A 21,172-nucleotide genomic window follows, 5' to 3' on the forward strand; every position below is an offset into this window, starting at 1 on the left:
CGCGAACGAACATACCGAGGCTCTACGTGTCTTTGAAGTGTGCGGAGTTGGAAAACGAACGTTCCGGGCCGCTCGTGCGTGCGTGCGTGTGTTGTGTGTGCGTTTTAGCACGGGGTCACCAACAAAGTCGCACGCCGATCAAAACATGATTTGGATCTCAAGCTTACACGTCTCATCATTTTTATACGTATCGTGAGTAGATTAATAATAGCTATCATTTGTTCAACCAAGACATGGCTTAGAACTCAAGCTTACCACTCATATCCTATTTGGATACGCCTTTTGAGTAGATTGCTTATCCCTTTTCAAGGTCAGTATAGTCTAAAAACTGTAAGTGCGTGTATGTATGCACGTGTCGTTCTTAAGAGATGGCCACCGTTGACGATCAAGAGAAATAAAGTTTGCTCGTACCTTTCACCTAAAATCTTTGTCATCTCGATGTCGTGTGCAAAACGCGTCGCTGGTCATCGACTTTCGTTTTGTACAATGGCCCCTGATTTCTTTAGTTATTCAAGGTGGGCATGTCCCGTAACACGAAGAAAACGCAGACGTACGAAGGGCAGACACGTCTTAACTTAATATATTTTATTGCAACAACAGCTCGTAATATATAATAATATAATACTCGCACTCTCGCCCTACCCCCTCCTCGTCACAGTTTTTTTTTTTCCCGTGAGGAGGTAGACGAAACTCTTATATTTTTTTTTAGAGGCAAACGTCCTGTCAAAAAACATCTTCACACGTCCGGCTTTGGCTGTGTACAACGTGGGGAAGCTATATCTGACTTCGTCTCTGCTCACTGGATTCGTTCGTGGCTGTCTTGAGCTGGCTACACGGCTTTGGCTTCGGTTCCAGTGTCACAAAATTACACTCGCCGTTGCAACGTGGAGAGAACTCAGATGTAGAAAACGGCTGCGAGACGGCTATCTGCCGTCAGAGCGAGCAACGGCACACAATCGTCAGAGCTAAACCACTCCACATGTCAAACTCTGGCAAGACTCTAATCTCGGAAGCTGCATTCGCTTTTTAGAGCAAGCCAGTGAGGAAAGCATTTACAAAGACAAATGTAATCCGTATGCCCATTTGCTGCGTGGTTAGTGACAGAACATTTTCGCATAATTTTAGTGTTACGTTTCAAAAGAGTTGGGGGCAAATCGAGTTCGAGGGTAGCGCATCAGCAAACAACGAAACCGTTGTACGTAGATTTGGGATTTTTTTTAAGCACGCTTGCTCCCTCAGTGAAGCGAACAATCACAAGTGCAGGCACCATGGGAAACGGTTTCGCAGAGTTTTCGCTCACGTTCTCTCCACTGCGACGACAGGCGAATCAAGTAAACACCTGAGTCTCTACTTGGATCAAGTAAAGCAATCATTCGACGTGCTTATGTCGAAGCCCAGATGATGGGCGTAACAAAAACATTGTACCTAAACCGCGACAAATCACACAAATTCAGCAAGCACACAACATGACGAACACAAATTATTTTACAAACTCTGGGGTCGGTCACCCTGCATTTATACACCACCAAAGAATCTTACAAAAATCCCAACTTTGAAGAAAAAAAAAAGACAGCGTTGCAGCAAGCATAAAAATCACACACAGATAAGCATGTTCACTTCAGGTGACACGGAGGTCTGTTTGTAGGAGCACCCTCAGTCGTAGGCTTATCGTTCGTCGGGCATGAACGAAAGTGGCCACAACCACTGACGGAAAAGCCCCCGCGCCCAGCGACAGAAACAATACAACCAAGCATTCTCATGTTATCTTTCTCAAATATTTTCCTTGAAAAGGACGCACGCGTACTGTTCTTGTGACGAATGGGGAAGTGTGCAAGAATGCCGGAACGACAGACATTTGGACACGCAACGTTCCCACCAATGTTGATATCAACACGTACTTCGCAAAAAAAAACAAAAAAAAACACCTCTGCTTGAACACGAACGGGGTGCGATGGCAATGACAATATGAACAAACTCTGAAAATAAATTTTCGCAAACATACTTCACTCACAACCTCTCTGAGCTGCAACAGAAATGATCTGAAACAGCGTACAGGGCGAAAGCAATCAACAGGAAAATGATTAAAAAAAGATAATTTCACTTCATACAAACTTGTATCTGCGGACTATCATCCAAAGCACAGCGAAGTGGGCGCCTTGAATATTAGCAGTGCCGCAATGCATCACTGGGTGAACGTTTTTGCGCATCAATACGTCAACAAGATCCTTTCCTTTTTAAAGGTAGATCCTCAGACGCTTGAAGAAACCGAAACTGTTTTCGGATATGAAGCCAACATTCGCTGAACCAATGACGGTCGCGACAGAATGCAAATGTCAGCGCTATGTATTTCACGCGTGCGGTCACTACCAAGGAACATCCATTTTATACAAAAATAATCTCCCCCATTGGTTGGCCGCTGGAGAGACAAAGAACAGGAAGCAAGAAAGCTTGCCCTTTCTTACATAATTCCCGCCAACTTGCCCCAGGGGAAAAGAAGCGTTGTGTTAGGAGATTGCACGGACAAATACGTTTACGCTACACAGGCTTAATCTTTTTGTAAATAGCTTAGTGAGCAGCCGACATCATCAGTGGCTGGACATATGTGACTAGAAATCGACCCGTCTGAAAATTCCACAGCAGTGATCGAGCCTGCTTTCACTTCTGCATTTAATCTCTTGCATTTCCTTTATTAATTCCTTCCTAGTCGATTTTAGCTTTGTATTCGTAACCATTTGAGGTTTTACTATTATGCTTTTCACCCCGACAACTATGGGTATCGAGATAACTGGTGTACTGAGCAATATATACGCGAACTCATAGTTTCTAATCATTGAGAAGCTCGAGCAGTTTATGCTCTGTCTCACACTGCACGCGAGGCCTCGTGCTCCTATTGTGCCACCGCAAAAACAAAGAAACAGGATTGGAGGAAACAATGATCAGAAGATAAACTTGTTGCTCTTTTCCGGCGACGACTAAGAGACCGTCAGGCTCCGGTCAGGCTCCTCTTCAAATCTTTATCTCTCGGGCCCGCGTAACTTTCAACTAATGTTTGACTCTCTATATATCGCTGCCGTTCATTCCTAAGCATTGGATGATTTTAAGCAGCGCCTGGTAAGGTATATTCTGAAACATCATGAGTTTCAATACGCCTGCCTTCAGTGAGGCTTGTGCCCATCGCATTGCTTTTGGCAAGGTCACAATGTGGTGAAACTCAGCTACTAACAACAGCAACAGTTAAGCAATCACCAAAACTAAAGCCCAGCATTGTACTTAATTACTGCGGAGCGTTCAAATAGGACAGAGGACGAACAGGGAATAAGAGTCAACAGGTGTGGAATATTGCTCTAACAATCGAACGTTTCAAACTTCAAACGCAAACCGGTTTTAATCAGCGCAACACCAACGAACCGTTAACTTTCAAACACAGTTTTTCTACTTCTCGATGGTCAATATTCGCCATTCTCGAAGTCTTGACGCGGAAGACTTAATGTGGAAGGAAATGTATTTCAACTGCTGTCTCTGTTTTTGGATCGTACCGCTTACATCCTTCATTTTGTAGTCGAAGGGGTAACTGCATTCGTAAAAACGTGCTCGTCCAAGTAACAAATTTTACTCAGTGCTAACGTCAGAGATGTTCCGAAGATAAGGGGGAGAACGAAAAAAACAAACAAACAAAAATCAATCAGCCGTCACGCGGGATGAAATGTGCCGTTCAAAAAAGCGGAACTCTAGAAAATACTCTCGGCGGTAAAGACGACGAGTGCGTCTTTACTCGCCACCACAGTTCATGAAATGGTCCCCTATTGGAAGAGCGAAATGGGAAAGTTCCAACTCCATCGCGCGACGTTTCCTAACGAGCCACACTAATGACAAACGACACCTCAGTTACCGACTTCCCGTTTTTGGCAAGACAGCTGACGCGCAAATTTCTCGTAAACATGCTTCAGGATGTCGTGTCCCGCGACTCACGCGGCATAATTTTGAGGGAAACGCAAGAACGTAACTTCGACATTGCGTTGTTAGCACACTGTCACTACATTGCCATACAAGCTAAGTGGGACTTGTTCTCCTGAGTTTGTGACAATATCGCACGAAAACTGTGGACAACAGACGGCATGTGGTTAGGTTTAAAAGGAAATAAAAATAATCTTCCGAATACGCCAAGTAGCACAAGCGCCTACTTCACCCGTATCCGTGCTAGGGAAGCTGTGGGCATGCGTGGTAGTTTGAGTTTAGAGCCGCACGATAAATCGAAACTGCTACAGCTAAATTTATAAAGAAAGCGTGTGCGTATTCCGGTCACCCAAGGTATCTCACCAATGATGAAACCCCATTTCTTTCGAGCCGCCAGAGCCTGCAGCGTGGTGCACTAGACGCAGACGTTGGCAGAAGGGCGTCTTAAAAGCACAAAGATAGCGAAACGCTTGATATCCAGATAGGGCATCGGGAGCTAAGCCTTGATGGTGTATCGCCTTTTCTGGTTGAAAAGCAATTCGCAGACAAAAGGGAAGGAATTATTGTTCTGTTCGACTTCTTTCCTTCATAGCTTCGAGCGTACTTGTCAGACGTTTCTAAGACGTTCTTTGGCGCTCCCTGACCATACACGAACTTTCTTGTTCCAACATCATTAAACGGGCTCTGCAATTCCCCATGAGATGTTTGTGAAGTCGAAATCATTTCAAAAAAAAAAAAAAAAAAAGACGTGCGCACGCTGGCCACGTTCACGTTTTCATGATATTGTAGCCTGTGTAATAGATGTCGCATTGTATGGCTTATTTTACAATTAGGTACGATGTTCTGTTCATACAAATTAAATTATTTCTAACCCATGATAGAAGCCAACGGCTCTTGACTCTTCACAGTTCAAGGTTGACAATCATTAGTCATGAACCGTTAATCAAATTTTCAAAGTTCTGGTACAACCTGCTTGCCCAAATAAAATTATACTGCATTAGTCGTCATTTCAATCGTTTGCATTGTCTTTTTAGCATACCTCTGGTGGATTATGTGCGGTGTTTTTGCCCACTATAATAGAGGCATAAAACAGCGCGAAACTATTTCGCACAGGCCGAATGGAAAGAGGCGGGATAATAATAAGACTTCTTACAGATTAAATTAAAACACTGAAAACAGACACTGATGAATTCAATTCCTTTAGTATAGGAATTGACAAAATACACTGTTTTGAAGATTCCTGGGGCTACTGCGCACTCGATTTGTGAGTTTGAATCTTTCAACGGCTGCAAGAGTAAAAAGTGAAAATAAAAGCAGTAGTGCTCACCGATTTATTTATAACAAAGGTTTTCACCGACCTTCCCAATATAAGTATCATTAAATGTAAAAATAAAAGCTTTTACTCGACAGCAGTAAATTAATATGGCTAAGAAAAGTCCGCACTCAAGGCATCAATTACCGATCTTCGCGATTTCGCCATTTTAAATTCGCGGGGGCCGCTATGATTCGCCAATCGATGCTGGTAATGAGCAAACGCAATTATCTCCTGGCCAGCAAGACCGAAAACGAAAAAAAAGAAAGTGCGCAAGACAGGAGACTAACGTTTTAAACACGATTTAAATGCACTCAACGGTCATTATAATATAATCAAACACGTCTTATAACTCACAAAGAAATAAATAACAGATCCGAGATCTAAAAAAAACCTGCGTATTCTGGCAGGCAAAGGAGGAAAACGTTCGCTTCTCGCGGCTTGGGCTAAGGTAGCTAACAGTTGAGTCGACCAACAAGACGGGCAGATCATTAACTTGAAATGATTATACCACAACCACATTGGCTTTTTCGGAGCTTAGCGGATATGCGCAACAGTACTAAAAATCACCGCTGAGAACGTGATTGAAGTCGTATCCGACTTTAAATGACAGGGCCAGTGTAAAAAACCGTAGATATGTTGCCAGGGCGTCCAATTTTCTTGACGCTGTTATAAGTTATAATAAAAGGAAATTTTCCTAATTGCTGAAGTATTTGTCTTCTCTCTAGTTGTCACATAACCACGAACTTGGCACGTTCTCTAACCAGCGCCCGCCAAGGACCGGTAGGAGAAATTAGCGGAAAGTAGCTGAGAATCGAGACACTCAAGCGGAGAGTAGAGAGAGACGTTTGCCTGCCCCTTTAACCTGCAGCAAGACGTTTAAAACCTCGGCGATAGCCCTGACGCCACGTGCCCAGGGGATTAGAACCGGTTCAAATCGGCCCGGGCTTGCCGCGAAGACGTCACGCCTCGCGCTTACACACCACGAAGGCCTCTTGCTTTTTGTTGCTTTAGTCCCTACTTAAACGTACCGCTCCGTACTTTTGTTTAGTTTTCATTCGTGCATAGCTGCGACCATCCACCGAGTTTTGTGGATTTAGGGTTTATCCACCGGTATACCTTCTCCTCCTGCCGTCCGCCTTTCGCCCAGTTATTCTATAAAATAGTTGCTTGGGCTCCACCCCCTCCCCCTTTCTCTCTCTCTCTCTCTCGGCTGGCCAGGTTTAACCACGTGGTGCCTCTTACCCCCCCCCCCTGCCCTTTCCTGAGAGCAGATCCGCTGCACGTGGAGGTGCTGAATGTTGGGAATCGAGGAAAACAGATGCCACCGGGGGCCCGGGCTATCGGATTTGTTTAGGCAGCCCTATTTTTGGCGTGTGTGAGGCGCGTATCGGGGGGCCGTTTTCTTGTTCAGTTCCGGCACTCGAGCGGCCCACGCGGCTGACACTGCGACCTAGGGCAAGGACGACTCAGGCGCGCCCACGCGAGGGCACGCATTTCAAGAGCCAAACGCGTTGTCTGAGCCACAGGTTGCGCAGTGTAAGCCCATCACGACGTTTACGAGGATACTTCCTCAGCTATCGCGTTAGTAACGTTTGCAGTCTATTATGTTAGTTAATAATGCTTATGTCCAAGCTTGCAGCACAAGCTTCAGCGAATTTTTTGGAACTGTCGACATACGTGGACTTTTGACTCATGAGCCGAACATGCCGTTTTTTACGAATTTCTGCTGCAATGAAATATGTTTTTTAATTGCTGACAAAAACGTTGATCTCAAACACTGAAGAAGATGGAGCCACGGCGTCAATGTAGTGCGATAGTTTAGGTGACTCAGGTAAGGTAGACGAACTTGCTTTTAACCGAGGCCCCCTACAACTTTTGCTGCCCTGGCATTCTTGGCATACGGTGTAAAAGAAGGGCGTTAATAAGCTTGGTAACCCAAGTTAAAAGGCTTCATTCAACCACGTTAAGGCGAAGGCGGCCATGACGGCTGAGCATACAAAGGAACGTTTCATAACGCCCTGAATAAGCGGAGCCCTTCACCCCGTTTTTAGGGGCAATTTTTCTCCAGCGCAGACCTCTCTGGAGCACATCCTAGAGAAAGAGATGGGGAAAGATGCAACCTTGCCAAAAGGTGGATCGACCAGAGGCGTCTATCGCCGTGCTCTTAGAAATTCTGGCGGAAAAACCAATGAAAATTAAAAGTAACGGAACGCGGACATTACTGAAAAAAAAAAGAGAAATAATGACTGTTGTGCGGCGCAAGCGACAGCTATTTCGGATTAAGTGAAAAAAAAGGGGAGAAAGCGAGGAGAACGAGAGTGCTAGAAGGGACTCCATCGACAACCGGTGCAAAAAAGCAAAAAATAATGACAGGGCGCTTCTTCTAAACCTCGTTTTACGAGACGACGGGGAAGGGCAAGCGTCCACAATGAACGGGTAGACGTGTTTCGCCTTAGATAACGCCACCCGATCGAGACAATGAGCCCCGGCTATGAGTAGTTACTTGTTTATTTGGAAGCTTCGCTTTCCTCCACTCCTCGCCTTCGGGGCGAAAGTTTGCCTTGTCTAGTAGAGAGGATTCGAGAGAGGGGGGTTCCCAGCTGTTTCGGGTTGTTCGCCGCTGCCTCGCACGCTATCACCGCGCTCCCTAAGAGCTCGATTTCTGGAAGTTGTGTTTGCGAAAGCGTCGGCCCGTATGCATTGTGTTGCGTGCACAAAGTTGCTTCTTTGTCGAGAGAGAGAAAGAGAGAAAGAGAGTTAAGCGTCGCTTATAATGCGGACGTAGGCATAAAGTTCAGCCTCCTTTTTACGTAGCGTAATTAGCGCAGTCGAAGTGCGAACAGTTGGTTTTGCTTCGTGCTCTAGGCCCGACTACGTCGCCTTTTCCCGCCTCTTAATTAAGGATAGAAAAACTGATTAATATTACCTGAATTGGGATTCTATTATGCAATGGAAAAGAGCAAGCGGTCTCCGTCTTCATTCAACCCTTTTACTCTTTTTGGTGGAGTAAATCTGCGTCAAAATGCGCTTTATGTTTCAAAAGTACGATATGCTCTCACAAAAGTCCATTAATGGGCTTAGGCCAATGAGGAACGATAGCCACAACGTTTTCTGCTTTCCGTCAACGATGCTCCAAAACTGCGTCCCTTTGCTAGCAACCGTTCCAGATCTGCGCTTCGTGTTTACATTCTCGTTCTTTTTCTTGCCCATTCCTCGAACGATTTGCTGACACGGAAAAAGCAACGTTTCAGACTTAAACAAGTTATGAAGGCAAGCCGTAGTTCAACAGAAGGCAAGCGCACCCAAAGCTACCATTTGCGTCCAATCGTCACCCGTGGCGAAAACACCCGTGGCATTAAGACACCACTATACAACTTGTGATAAAAAACGTGGACCAGCAAGAAATTTAGACCCAATTTTCTATGCAAATACGCTCATGGTAGAGCATTCGAAGTTAAACTTCACAAGGCGTGCTCTGACATTTAAGACAGTGTTACATCCAGGGTTGAGTTGAGCTCAGTAGCTGAAAACCAGAGACCTCTTTTGATTGGTGAGCAGGATTACGCATGAATGAAACAAAAGATGATGTTTGGTTTGTTGACCGGCAGCTGCGAGTATAACGCAGGCAGCTCAGCGGCTGTGAAGCCTGAAAGATGATAACCAATCAACACAAATAAACCATAGCAATACCTGCCGAATTAATCGCACCATAAGGTGTGTCGACATTGCACGTGGGATTGAACAAGATATATGCACCTGGGAAGGCACCGTTTACTGGCAACTGCGACGATAGAGCGGTCAATATTCCAATATATACGTAAATAAACTGCCGGCGAGAAGGTCAGTTTTCCTGCAATACGTTGCCAGAGTCAAGTTTAACCACACACAAAACCGCCCTCCTTCCACCCTTCCTTTGTCCTGTTCGTTAGAAATGGCAGCTCATCTCTTGAAACAAGACATTTGTAACGCGCGCAAAGTTCCTGAGGTAACATACACCGACTGCGTTTTACAGAGAACAAATAGCACTAAACGTCAAACAGGGTTACTTTTCTGGGCGCGAGCGGGCCATTCCTCAGCGGAAATAATTCCTGACTGTTCCGAGAAACACTCAGAAAACACACAACTGTACACCTTACACTATTCATTTCAAGGTTCTCAAACAATTCCCTTCAACATTCCAAAAAAAAGAAATACAACAAAAACTCCGCGTCCCGCATGGCGTACTGTACACACAGACAGCTGACAATGAGGGAGAGAAAAATAGCCCTTCGACGGCTGGTTCACGAGACGGTTACTCTATGTAAAAAGACTCTGACATTAACGTACACCGACTCTTCTTGTACTAAAAGCACGCTGAGAATGCGAGCGTATTCTCGGTTCCTCTACAAACTACTCCGGTGGTATACATGTTTCGTTCGGGCGACATCGAGGGTTCGTGAGACGGGGTGTTTCGTATTAAGTTCACTTTGTGTATCGACGCCTACTCCCCAGCTGAGGTAACCGTCGGGCCAACGCGCGCATACAAAAGACTTTGTTATCCACAGATCTACCGTCAATAGGTAGTCGACGTAGTAAACATGGAAAGTCATCAGGGAGCTCGCAACACGCGTCGAACTACAGCACACAATAAACAGCGCTGCCGGGATGCGAACAATAACGCAGCTGGACTCAGTTGTCTAATACCTTAAACGATTTAAACAACGAACAAGATCCCACCGGCTCGCCGAACAGCGTACGAGGCCTAGATATTACATAGAGTTAGTTAGCCAAATATTTTTTAAATTAATGGCATTGGGCTTTTAATAAGTTAGGATAACTCGCACGGAGTTTTGGTCTAGTTAGCGGTATAGCCACGCTGAAATATAATCACAAATTAAGCCTTCAAATAAATGCTGATGAACCTATTTCTGACTTCCAAATTGAAGAGCAGAACATTTCAAATCTAAAGTTATTGCTGCCTTATCACGTTCTTCTGAGACCCTACATGAAGAGAAAAAAACGTTTTTAAATAAGTTATATCAGCAGGAACACCGGCAGTTGGTCGTGCAATAGGCGATAAATTTTGCATTTTTTAGTACAATCAAACAATTTGCCACCGTAGGGGCACAACTCGAGCACTATCACCCTATTCGCTACGTGTTTGCGCCGAAATAGTTTCGCTCAAAAGACGCTAAGTGCGGCTTTCCCGTCGACGCCCCCTCCCCCTGTCTACCCGAACGCTGACACGTCCCTCGGCAACGAAAGGCTAGGCTACAGCGCGACAGAAACGGTGAAAGAAGTAAAGTCTGGACGTGCTTGAGCTCGCGTCAAGAAGCCAAGACAGTTCCATCTCCGGCCTCCCTTGAACGGCTGTCTTTGAACTTTCGCTCCCCTAAAACCAGCATCCCACGTGACGGACCCGTTTCCGCTTCGCAAGACGCCTACCGACACTTCGTATTTCGCTATATATAAGCTTCTATAAGGAAATAGAGTGTACTCTTTTTCTAGAGGCCACGTGAAAAGCTCTGGGCCAGTCTCATGAACGGAGCTGAAAGAGGTCGGGGGAAGAAGGGGGACTGGATGTCGCGCAACGGGGCGATTTAATACACAGCAACACAGCCTAGAATCTCTATAGGCAACGCGGCGCGGTCCTTAGGTACAGAGCACAGACTTTTGTCCGCAGACCGCGGCCACAACAGCAACAACGCGCAGAACGGACACGCCACGCACAAGGTGCACGTCAGCGCGACCGACGGCTGAGATTCTCGGACGACACGAGGGGATAGAAACACTTTCGAAGCACCCTGACACCTCCGAGTGTGTGTGTTTTGCTTTGGCTTGAGCCGCGAGACGCCAAATGCCGACGAGACTCACTGGACAGCTGCTAACGGCAGCTCGCTTCGCTCCCTTCGAAGGCCGGCGCACTATCCTGGTGGCTACGTGGATGAACGGACCGAGCATTTTCACTTTCAGCGATGCCGAACTACGGATAATGCAGCAGTGAGCCACTGAAGTGTTTTCTAGTTTTCGTGACTGTCTATGTTCAATTGCCTATAGGGCGCTAAGCTCAGCATGCGTTTTCTACGTCGCCACTGCGATAGTTGAGTGTTTGGAGCGACAGGAAAAATAACAATGACGAGCATGCGGGGAAATAGATTGAAACAAACTTTCACCAACGACTGAACCTACCACCACCACAGGTCACTGTGGTGGTGCGTAAGGGCAAAAGTGGCCTCCAGGCACAAAGCGTACTTCCGCGCCTATTCAAATTCTCCCGCCATTTGAAAATTTTCGTCGTTGTAACAGTGAGCTGACCTGGTGGTGCTAGCAATGGCAAAAGTATGACGGATAGTGCATGGCTTGGAGCAGGACTAATGTTGTTGTTAGGGGAATGTGCAGCACTAGAGCAGCGCGCTCCGGTGTCCAAGCATGAAGCAACCAAGGTAGTGCGCAGTGAACCCTTCCCCGAACAGGTGTTCGCTCACAAGGTATGGCAATTGAGCTAGCCCAAAGTGCCACACTAACGGCGAATATGTGACATTGTAATTGAAAACGTTTGCACTGAACACTTGTACTGTCGCCAGCAATGTCAGCGTTTGTCAGGTCGTCACCCGTTCGCTCGTCCACGGGCCGCATTAGGACCATACCGATTTGCTTTAACGCCATGACAAGAGAGTACTTTGGTTTTATCAACGCGGTGATCAGCGAAGATCTTCGTGTTATGGTTGGTTGGCACACCATTCAGGAGCTCACTACTTTACGGAATGGCTTTGCATGACCGTTCTGTTTTGCTGAGCAAAAGTTACGCACGGATGTACGATGGTTCACTGCCGGTAAAACACTCCTGGCTTCCGATAACACCAGAACGTTTTCATACAGTTCCGGCTTTCGTTTTAGCGCCATCAAAAAAAGAAAACACCGAGATTTATATGAACGGGAGAAATTCGCAGTACACGTCTACACATTTGTGTCAAAGTCTCAAATGTCGGAAACCAAGATCACCATTTCGCAATGGACCAACCAGTGGGTCGGCAAAACGCGTGACTACCTTCAACTTTCAGTTAAGAATTTCAGCTCGCCTCTCTCAATTGGATAAAATAGACCTCTTGGAAGCATCGACGCATTGAAACGGGAACAAAGATCACGACGAGATTTCGGCAAGCCTAGTGTTGGTGTAGGACACTCCTAATTTTGTTCCCACTTACGGCGGCCCGCAGGATACTTCGGGATGGTGGACCACAAGCCAGACACTTGAAACGGGATGCCGGCACGAGGCGTCTTCTCAAGCGCTCAAGTGCACGGAAGAAGCAGACACTTTGGAACTCCCTGGCTGCGTACCAGCCGGCTGGCTCCATCGGGAGAGAAAAGTCTTTGGAAGAAGCAGAGCTCGTGACGGGTCGGGGTGAGACGCACAGGACTCACAGGAAGGCGGTTTGGAAGAGTAAGGGGGGGACTGGAAGAAAGTGACGTCCTCGAGAGCCCGATATCGGGCATTTTGCCAAGCACACGCACTCGCACACCTACACACACACGTACGCACGCTCAAAGAGCACAGCCCAGTTTGCACCACACGAGGTTCCCCTTTCGTTTTGCTAGCTGTCCCGTTTGGTAAGTGTCCCTCCTGCCTCGCAGTGGCGGTGCGCGAGGAACCACGCGCAGCACAGCAAACTCCGACCAGCGGCGAGTCGCTTTCGAGGCCAGGCGTCTGTCGTTCAGTCCTGAGGTTTGTTTCGCGGCGCACCTCGTTGGTCCGCGCCGGGTCAGACGTTGAGGGAGTAGTACACGACGCCTCCCGGCGGTGGCGGCTGCGGGCCTTCCGAGACGGCGGACAGGGGCGGCACGGAGGCGGTCTTTGGCTGCGGCCCCTGGTAGCCCGGTTCGGAAGACACCTTGGGCGAAGAGCAGGCGCCCTCGGGCACGCCTCGCTCGTCTGTCCCGCCACCCGCCGACAGAGCCGAAGACGGCGGCGGTACGGGCGACGGGGCCGGCTGGAAGACGCGCCTGGACCTCGTCAGCGTCGCGATGTCCCCCGCCGAGCCGTAGTTGCGGCCGGTGTCCTCCTCGGCGACCCGCGGCAGCAGCATGACCTTGACCTGCTGCGGGGTCTTGTGGTTCGGGGGCGGCAGCTCGACGGGGTGCGACCAGGACAGGTGCGAGCCCGGCATGTTCATGGCCGGGTGCATCGTTTGCTGGACGTCCTTGAGGATCTCGGCGCTGGAGCCGAACCGGGATCGGATGCCGCGGACGGACGGTCTCCTGGCGAACCCGAACGAGGGGTCCTCGTCCTCTTCGCTGAGGCTGTACCGCTTGCGGATGCGTTCCGTGCGCTCCATGTCCTGCTGGACGAAGCGTTCTAGCTCGTCCGGAGGCGGCGCGTCCTTGGCGTTTCCGACGCCGCTGCCCTGCGGCGGGGGCCGCCGCACCGGTGGCGGCGGCGGTGGCGGCCGCTGGCCGACGTTGTTCTGCTGCGGGTGGTTCTCGCCCGGCACGCGTCGGACCATGCGGTAGTCCCGAGCGGCCACCGGGAGCATGGTGAGTGAGCCCCGGCAGGCGTCGCCCAGTTGTGAGAAGGAAGCTGGCCGCGGCTGGTAGCTGCCGTTGAGGCCTCCGCGAGGGTAGCCGGGCAGGGGCCGCCCGGCGTCCTGCATGAAGCCCGTTTCCGGAGACCTGCGCGACACGGGCGGCCCCTGGTGCTCCGGAGTCTCGGAATCGTCGCTGCAGGCGTCGTCGTCGAGCGACGTGAGCCAGCGGAGCTTCTCGACGAGGGACACGTCGTTGCTCGACGTGGGAGACTTGGCCATGTTGGTCGGAGTGCGCTTGCGAACGTCGGTGACGCGGGTGAGGCTGCGCCGCATCGCGGTCCGCTCGATGGTGCGCCGCACCTGCATGTTGGAGTGGGGGCCGTACTCGAGCAGGGCGTCGAGGTCGTCGTTGTCCACGTCGTCTTCTGCGGCGTGACCGCGACCTCCCCCGCTGCTGCCGGAAGAACCCGTGGGCGACTCCGTCCGGTCTTCGCTGTTGGACGTCGACTCGGTGGAGCGCAAGGAGCCGTCGCTGTCCTGCGACGTGGAGCTCGACACGGAGCTCGTGTCCGAGGGGCTTTTGTCGCCGATAATGAGCAGCTTGTGCCGGAACCCTACGTTGCTGCGGTGTGCGGGCTCGTTCGCCGCTTCTTCCGCCTGCGAAGACAAAGCATATGGTTCGAATGAGGAAACGCATAAGAGCGTCATTCCACCTTAAAATTATTGTCCGGGGAGTTAATATCGAACTTCTTGTTTCGACCCGGGATAACAAAACATAAAAGCTGTCGTGTTGCTCTTGTAATACATGTGTATAAGATGCAGGGTACCATGAATTGTTTCTGATATATTTATTGCCTGTGTTCCCTTTCGTACTCGTTTCATTCCTACATTTTGTATAAGCCCCTCCTGATTGGGTCAAAGTTTTGACCTGCAGCATCTGTAAATAAATAAATAAATAAACAAATAAATAAATAAATAAATAAATAAATAAATAAATAAATAAATAAATAAATAAATAAATAAATAAATAAATAAATAGCAACATTAAAGAACTGCCCGTTAAATGTAAAAAAACGGTTCGAAGAGTTTTTACAACTAACGCTATCAACAAATGCTGCCAATTCCATTGCAAAAGAAAGCAACCGAACGAGCATTTGTTCGTCCGGCAATTCTGAACACAGGACCTGATTTTGAGATTGCATGCATGAAATGGGCATGCAAAAATTAGCAGTGGCTTAGCTCGGCTATGCGAGGATATACGTAGCGTGAGCTAAGGTTCAGCTGGTTATTCTTGGGTTTCCTGGTTGTCTACGATGAGCTGATTATCATGCTTACTGCTGCTAAAACGATTTCCAATCCAATCCAATTTTATCCTATCCTATCCAATCCAATCCAGTCACGGCGGCGGCGGCTCCGGCGCGCCAGCTGCGCGTGGTGAGACGGCACTGCTCCTCGCGCATGCCCAGCACGGCTCTCCAGGAGCCACACGAAACTGCTCAACCTCGGCCAGTGTAGCTCACGCTACAAAAACGATATTTTGCTGCTATTTTTCTGAACGTTCTAAGAGGAATGGTTGGCCGTGTATGACTCAACGACAACGCTATTAGCCATAAAACACTAAAAACCAGCATGAATGAATGAATGAATGAATGAATGAATGAATGAATGAATGAATGAATGAATGAATGAATGAATGAATGAATGAATATTTACTTCCCACCGGGATTGCACACGGCATCGCAGTATCGAATAAAAGGGTAAAGAGTGAACTTGGGTAATAGAGGTAGATTGTCTCGGCTTGCCCTCCACGCTACTCCATGCGGCAGCTTATGGGGTGGCGTGCCTGACAGCGCGCGTGCCGCACTCATACGCGCTCGCGCGAAATGATGCCGAAGGAGCGCGTACGTCAGGAACGGCCGCCACCATTTCTCTCCCCGGCACCTGCACGGCATCCCGCTGGTTCCGGGTGACAGGTTGCGTGCCAGCGCAATTTCCTTGCCGCAGGCCTCGGACCGGCGCACCCGTACTCTGCGCAGCCAGTATTTGCCCCCGACGCAGGGTTCGCGGTTGCCGCCTGACGAGCTCTGCCTCCCGGGCCTGACGACGCACACTTTTCTCGCAAGAATAAACTGAGGACGAGCGAGACGGCCCTTCCCAACGGCCCGGCCCGGCCCCAGCGGATCGATGAATCATTTCTTGCCGCTTTTTACCCTCGAGGGAGACCGTTTCTTTCAGAGCGTGCCGTATTCATCAATGAAACTCCCGACACGACAAGCGACTGGTTTCAGCGGTGTTCGCTAAAGCAAGGCAGGCGCTGAAACACTCCGCTGAAGAAGTACGAGCGTAGTAGAACTTAAAAGAAGGAAGCCAACAGGCATGTGGTGGATTCGGCATAGTCTATGATTCGTCGGGCAGTCAGTGGGGCTAATTCGAGTTAGCAAAACAGCGGTGGAAAAGAGAGGGACGACGACACAATAGTGTTCCGGATTTTCACGCCATCTTGAGTTCCTGTTGATAAAATGGTTGTTATTAGCTGTTTTATAAAGCTCTGCAAGTATGTGCTATTGTATGCATGCATGTATGTATGTATGTATGTATGTATGTATGTATGTATGTATGTATGTATGTATGTATGTATGTATGTGCCATATGAAGCTTAAGAGGGTTCAACGCTGGTCGACCACTCGTGACATGTCGTAGACACTCGAGTCACGGGGCCCGGGGGCTAAAAAGAAGGTCCCCTTCACCCCGAGTAGTCCGAGTGGCACTGGCTATCACCCCCAAGCACAGTAAACAAAAATACCTTAACATAAATACCCCAGAAAGTGGAGGGGAAAATCGCCCCGCCGGTAGCGTAGTGGTTATCGCACCAGACGCGTATTCTGGAGGTCGTGGGTTCGAATCCCACCTTGCGGGCATTTTTTCTCCACTTTCTTTCTTTCTTTCTTTCTAAATTCTTTATCTGTTTCAATGACCTACCACATCATCCCCTTTGGTTTCCGAGGTTTTCTTGACTGCCAACTCTTATTTCTGTCTTATTTTCAACGAGCCCCTCATTTCCAATTCTGATTCGCTACATGCATAGCGAGGGCCTCTGTTCTGGCAGTCTTGGTGCCATAGGAAGCTCAAGAGGGTTCAACGCTGGTCGACCACTCGTGACATGTCGTAGACACTCGAGTCACGGCCCGGGGGTTAAAAAGAAGGTCCCCTTCACCCCGAGTAGTCCGAGTGGCACTGGCTACCACCCCAAGCACAGTAAACAAAAATACCTTAACATAACTACCCCAGAAAGTGGAGGGGAAAATCGCCCCGCCGGTAGCGTAGTGGTTATCACACCAGACCGGTATTCTGGAGGTCGTGGGCTCGGATCCCACCTGGCGGGCATTTTTTTCTCCACTTTCTTTATTTCAAAGTCTGTTTCAATGACCTACCACATCCTCCCCTTTGCTTTCGGAGGTTTTCTTGACTGCCAACTCTTATTTCTGTCTTATTTTCAACGAGCCCCTCATTTCCAATTCTGATTCGCTGTATGTATGTATGTATGTATGTATGTATGTATGCACGCATGTATGTGTGTAAGCGTGTATGTATGTGTGTACGTGTATGTATGTATTTATATGTATGTATGTATGTATGTATGTATGTATGTATGTATGTATGTATGTATGTATGTATGTACGCATGTGTGTGCACACGCATGTGTGTGTGCACGCGTGTATGTATGTATGTATATATGTATGTATGTATGTGTGTATGTATGTATGTATGTACGTACGCATGTATGCATGTATGTACGTACGTGCCTTTGTATGTATCGAGTCCCGGCTGCGGCGGCCGCTTTTCTGATGGAGGCAAAAAGCAAAAACGCCCGTTAATCCGGAGCCCTCCACTACGGCGCGCCTCATCGCCTGCGTTGCGTCGGCGCGTTATAACCCTACAGTCAGTCAAGCCTTTGTATGTATGTATGTACGTTTCACAGCAGCAGCTTCGGTGGCTTGCCGTCCGTGTGTGTGGGCGCTGTTCTATGAAATTAATTCGCAGTAAGTCGTCCGATTCGCTACGTTACTCCCTACGGTATCACTGGTGGAATATATATCCGCGATACAATTCCCTGCGCTATCCACACGGATTTAATTTCACCAAAACTGTGTTGCAAATATCTTAGTTGCTCTGAAGAGCTCGACAATTTAAACGCGTTTACGCAAATGCTCGTCTCTTCCGCATGTGGTTACTTCGACTCGCCCAGCACTCGCGCGGAACGCGGCGGCTCATGCTTCGGTGCACGGTTGACATCCTGAAAAGAATATCGATATACATCCAGCGGCCAGTTTCGACTCACGAACCACCGGATCAGGAAGCGAGCACGCTAACCGCTGGGCCGCGGAAGCGCGATATCTTGGGGCCTTCCGTGACTGGTGGCTGTGCGTGCCTTGTTGTGGACGTCACGGTTGCCAGAAACGAGCGCGTAATTTGATTCAATGCAGTTCGATTGGACTGACGTTACCTCAAAGACAGTACACTAACCGCTGTGCCACACAAGCGGTCAATCTACTTCCATGGCACAGTGTCTAATTCCTGCTCCGTCGGTATGTCGTCGCAAATGCAAAAGCAAATTAAGAACGAACACATCTGGCGCTTCCGGATGAATAATCAGGAGACAGCGGGAAAGAGAAAAAAAGGAACTGTCGGAGGAATGCGCTTCACTAAGGACTTGTACAAATTTTTGCTACAAAACAACAATTGGATGTGCGTGGTTTAAATGGAGCTGGTGGGTGTCCCGCTATGGCAGACAAACTACTTAGTTTTCTTCAAGGAGCAAAAAGAATTTACTTCACCACTGAAGATTAATAATAAGGCCTCTAAGGAAGCGCCGCGGAAAGGCCCCAACTTTATACGAACACTTTAGGAGGGGCGTTTTACCGCGGATTTAGGTTTGGACATTTGTCATTCTAAAGCACTAACACTAGTCGTTCCTGAACACTTCCTGGGGCTACGAACTTCGCTTCCTGTTGAAGGGAACGATCATTTGGCCACCAATGTGGCTTTACTCGTAACTTTGCGCAATAGCCGGAAAACAAAAAGGAAATGTACAATTTTCTATAAGTGCGGTACGTCATTAGAGTCGTTTGGACGGGGGAATGCATCCGTAAACTGTCGCTGAACCTTGATTTTCATTCTTTCGCACGAAAAGGCCATTAGCGCGCCCATAAGCGCCGCTGTAAAAGAAAAAAAAAGGAGTCGCAAATAACGATTCCGCAAACAGCTAACGAAGAGAGAGAGAAAAAAAAAACGAGAACCAAAAGGTCAGCGCATAACTAACTGAGCTGCTTTTACGCCCGCTGTACGAGTAGGCTGTTTTGGTGCAAGATTTACCCCAGCATTCTGAGTCCTTCCTTTAACCGACCCTCCAGTGGAGGGGAACCTTGAAAGCGATTTCCTCATGCGTAAGCACTGCAGAAGCCTCCCCTCAGCCGAGTGGGGGGAGGCAATGAAGCGGAGGAGGGACTCAGAATAAGGCCCCAAGCCTTCATCCTGCAGAGTGAACAAAAATGGGATGATGATGATGATGATGATGATGATCCATACGCATACGGTGATGCGGACGCAAAGACGCTCATTAAGGAGCAACAGGGAGTTTTGGCAAACGGTTACCGTGCTTACAGTACCATATACCGTGATTGCAGGAGTCGTCTCCGCATGCTCGAGAGTTGATAACTTACCGGGACAGCTCTCACCGCCGCACCTGAGCCCCCTTCACCGGCGAAGTGTATTCTCTCGCCTTGATTACAGCAAATGCAGCGCGCTCAGCGCTGGATGCCTAGTACACTCGATAAAAGTAATCTCAGCTGATGCTGTTTGTTATGTTATACTTGTTAAATGATGCTCAGGAGTATGCCAAACGACATCTTTAAGATAGGCGAGCGAAATGGCCGTCCCGTGCTAAGCGTCGTCCGCCTCAAAAAGTTCACATAAGTTTGTGCGCTCGCAGAGGGCTTGTACGCTCCAAAATCGTGCTGGACAAGGTAGTGTAGGCTATTGCGTAATTATTACAGCATATCTTCCTCATTTCATACCTAAATATTTAGCCTAGGCGTGAATTCCAGTTAACCTTATGATTGCAACTGTCCCCAGTAGATGGCGTCACCGACATAAGGTTATCATTTTTAAAGGTTTACAGGAGATGACTACCATATTCTCAAAATAATAATTGTATTGTGAAAGTTTAATCAATAAAGTGAAAGATTCAAGCTATTCTGAACAAAAGTGAATACGTAGCTCCGAGCAACAGAGTTTTACGCCATTTGTTTTGATACTATGTATTACGTCAAATGCCGCTACCTGCCACACGGCGTCCGGTAAGCCGGAACACCCAAACCACAAACGATGTGCTAAAACGTGTCTGTACGCGGTAAACGGAATATCCGGCTTCCGGTTAAACTGCAAACGGTAACGTAAACACGGTAACGATATGCTAAAATTCCGTATTAAGCAAAGGTCGTGATTGGTGCTCAACCTTGAAACTAGAACCTCGGATCCCACCACGATCCCCTGCTTCCTTTTTCTATACTTACAGCGCCCTTTTATGTCTGCTACACTACTCGAACTTTCTTCCGCCCCCACAGAGGAAACAAGAGAGTGTTGAACGAAATTCCCGTGGCACGTATGGAGCTCCGGCTCTGAGGGGTATGCGCCGGAAAGACGCAGTTTCGCTGGCGGCCGCCAAGTTCGGCTAAATCTCTCAAGGGGAGAGCGACAAAGACCGAAGCCGAGACAATTTTGAACGGGTCCTAGCGGTGCACCATGAACGTTTGGCAACGACCGCGAACGCGGTGTGTTCGTCGTGGCAACAGCAGACGGCCAACTTTGACTCTCCTGGCAGGGCGTGTAGGGCAGCCCCTCAGCTTGCCTGTGCAGAACAACCGAGCTGGCACGGCGACCGTCCTGGCGAAGCCATTCCACCGCAGTCCACGTGACCGTGTAGGACATTTGGGCCGGCAACGCTGTTCGGGGACTCGGACGTGGATCAGTGCAAATGGGGTTTCGAGAATGACCTCTAGCTGTGACATGCGGGACCCAAAGGCCGCACAGGAGGCGTACGCGTTGCAGTCGTCACAGCCGGGCAGCGTTGCCAGATTGTAAAGGCGCTGCGACACAAGCCGCAGGTCGAAATTTTACCAGATTCCACCCGCCCAAAAATACGGTCGCTATAACCTGTTCCTGGCTCCTGCATCTCTTCTGCGCATGCAGTTTGCCGAAACATAGTCCTCGTTTTTGTAGCTTTTGTCGATCCCATCGGGGTAGGGGCGACTTCGGGCCTTGTGAAATTGAATTTTTATTCGTATCTGTCGCACGGCCAGTTAGAAGAACTTTCAGTCCATTTTATATCGGCTATATCACACAG

The 21,172-nt window shown here is 48.5% G+C and overlaps 1 protein-coding gene and 1 non-coding gene across 3 annotated transcripts in view; one reads left to right on the forward strand and one right to left on the reverse strand.

Moving 5' to 3' along the window:
• Window positions 1–570: 570 nt before the first annotated feature.
• Window positions 571–21,172, reverse strand: part of LOC144144431 (uncharacterized) — a 319,951-nt gene continuing 299,349 nt past the window's right edge. For both annotated transcript variants that reach the window (XM_077675870.1, XM_077675871.1), the window contains one exon: window positions 571–14,427. In XM_077675870.1, the coding sequence (XP_077531996.1) occupies window positions 13,009–14,427 (1,419 nt within the window). In that variant the 3' untranslated portion in view covers window positions 571–13,008. The remainder of the gene's footprint in view (window positions 14,428–21,172) is intronic.
• Window positions 16,614–16,686, forward strand: Trnat-cgu (transfer RNA threonine (anticodon CGU)). Its single transcript has one exon. It is a non-coding gene; the product is annotated as a tRNA-Thr (tRNA).

This window comes from Haemaphysalis longicornis, unplaced genomic scaffold (assembly GCF_048455015.1).
Source record: "Haemaphysalis longicornis isolate Haplotype H1 unplaced genomic scaffold, Haemaphysalis longicornis Haplotype H1 scaffold_7, whole genome shotgun sequence".
NCBI lineage: Eukaryota > Metazoa > Arthropoda > Arachnida > Ixodida > Ixodidae > Haemaphysalis > Haemaphysalis longicornis.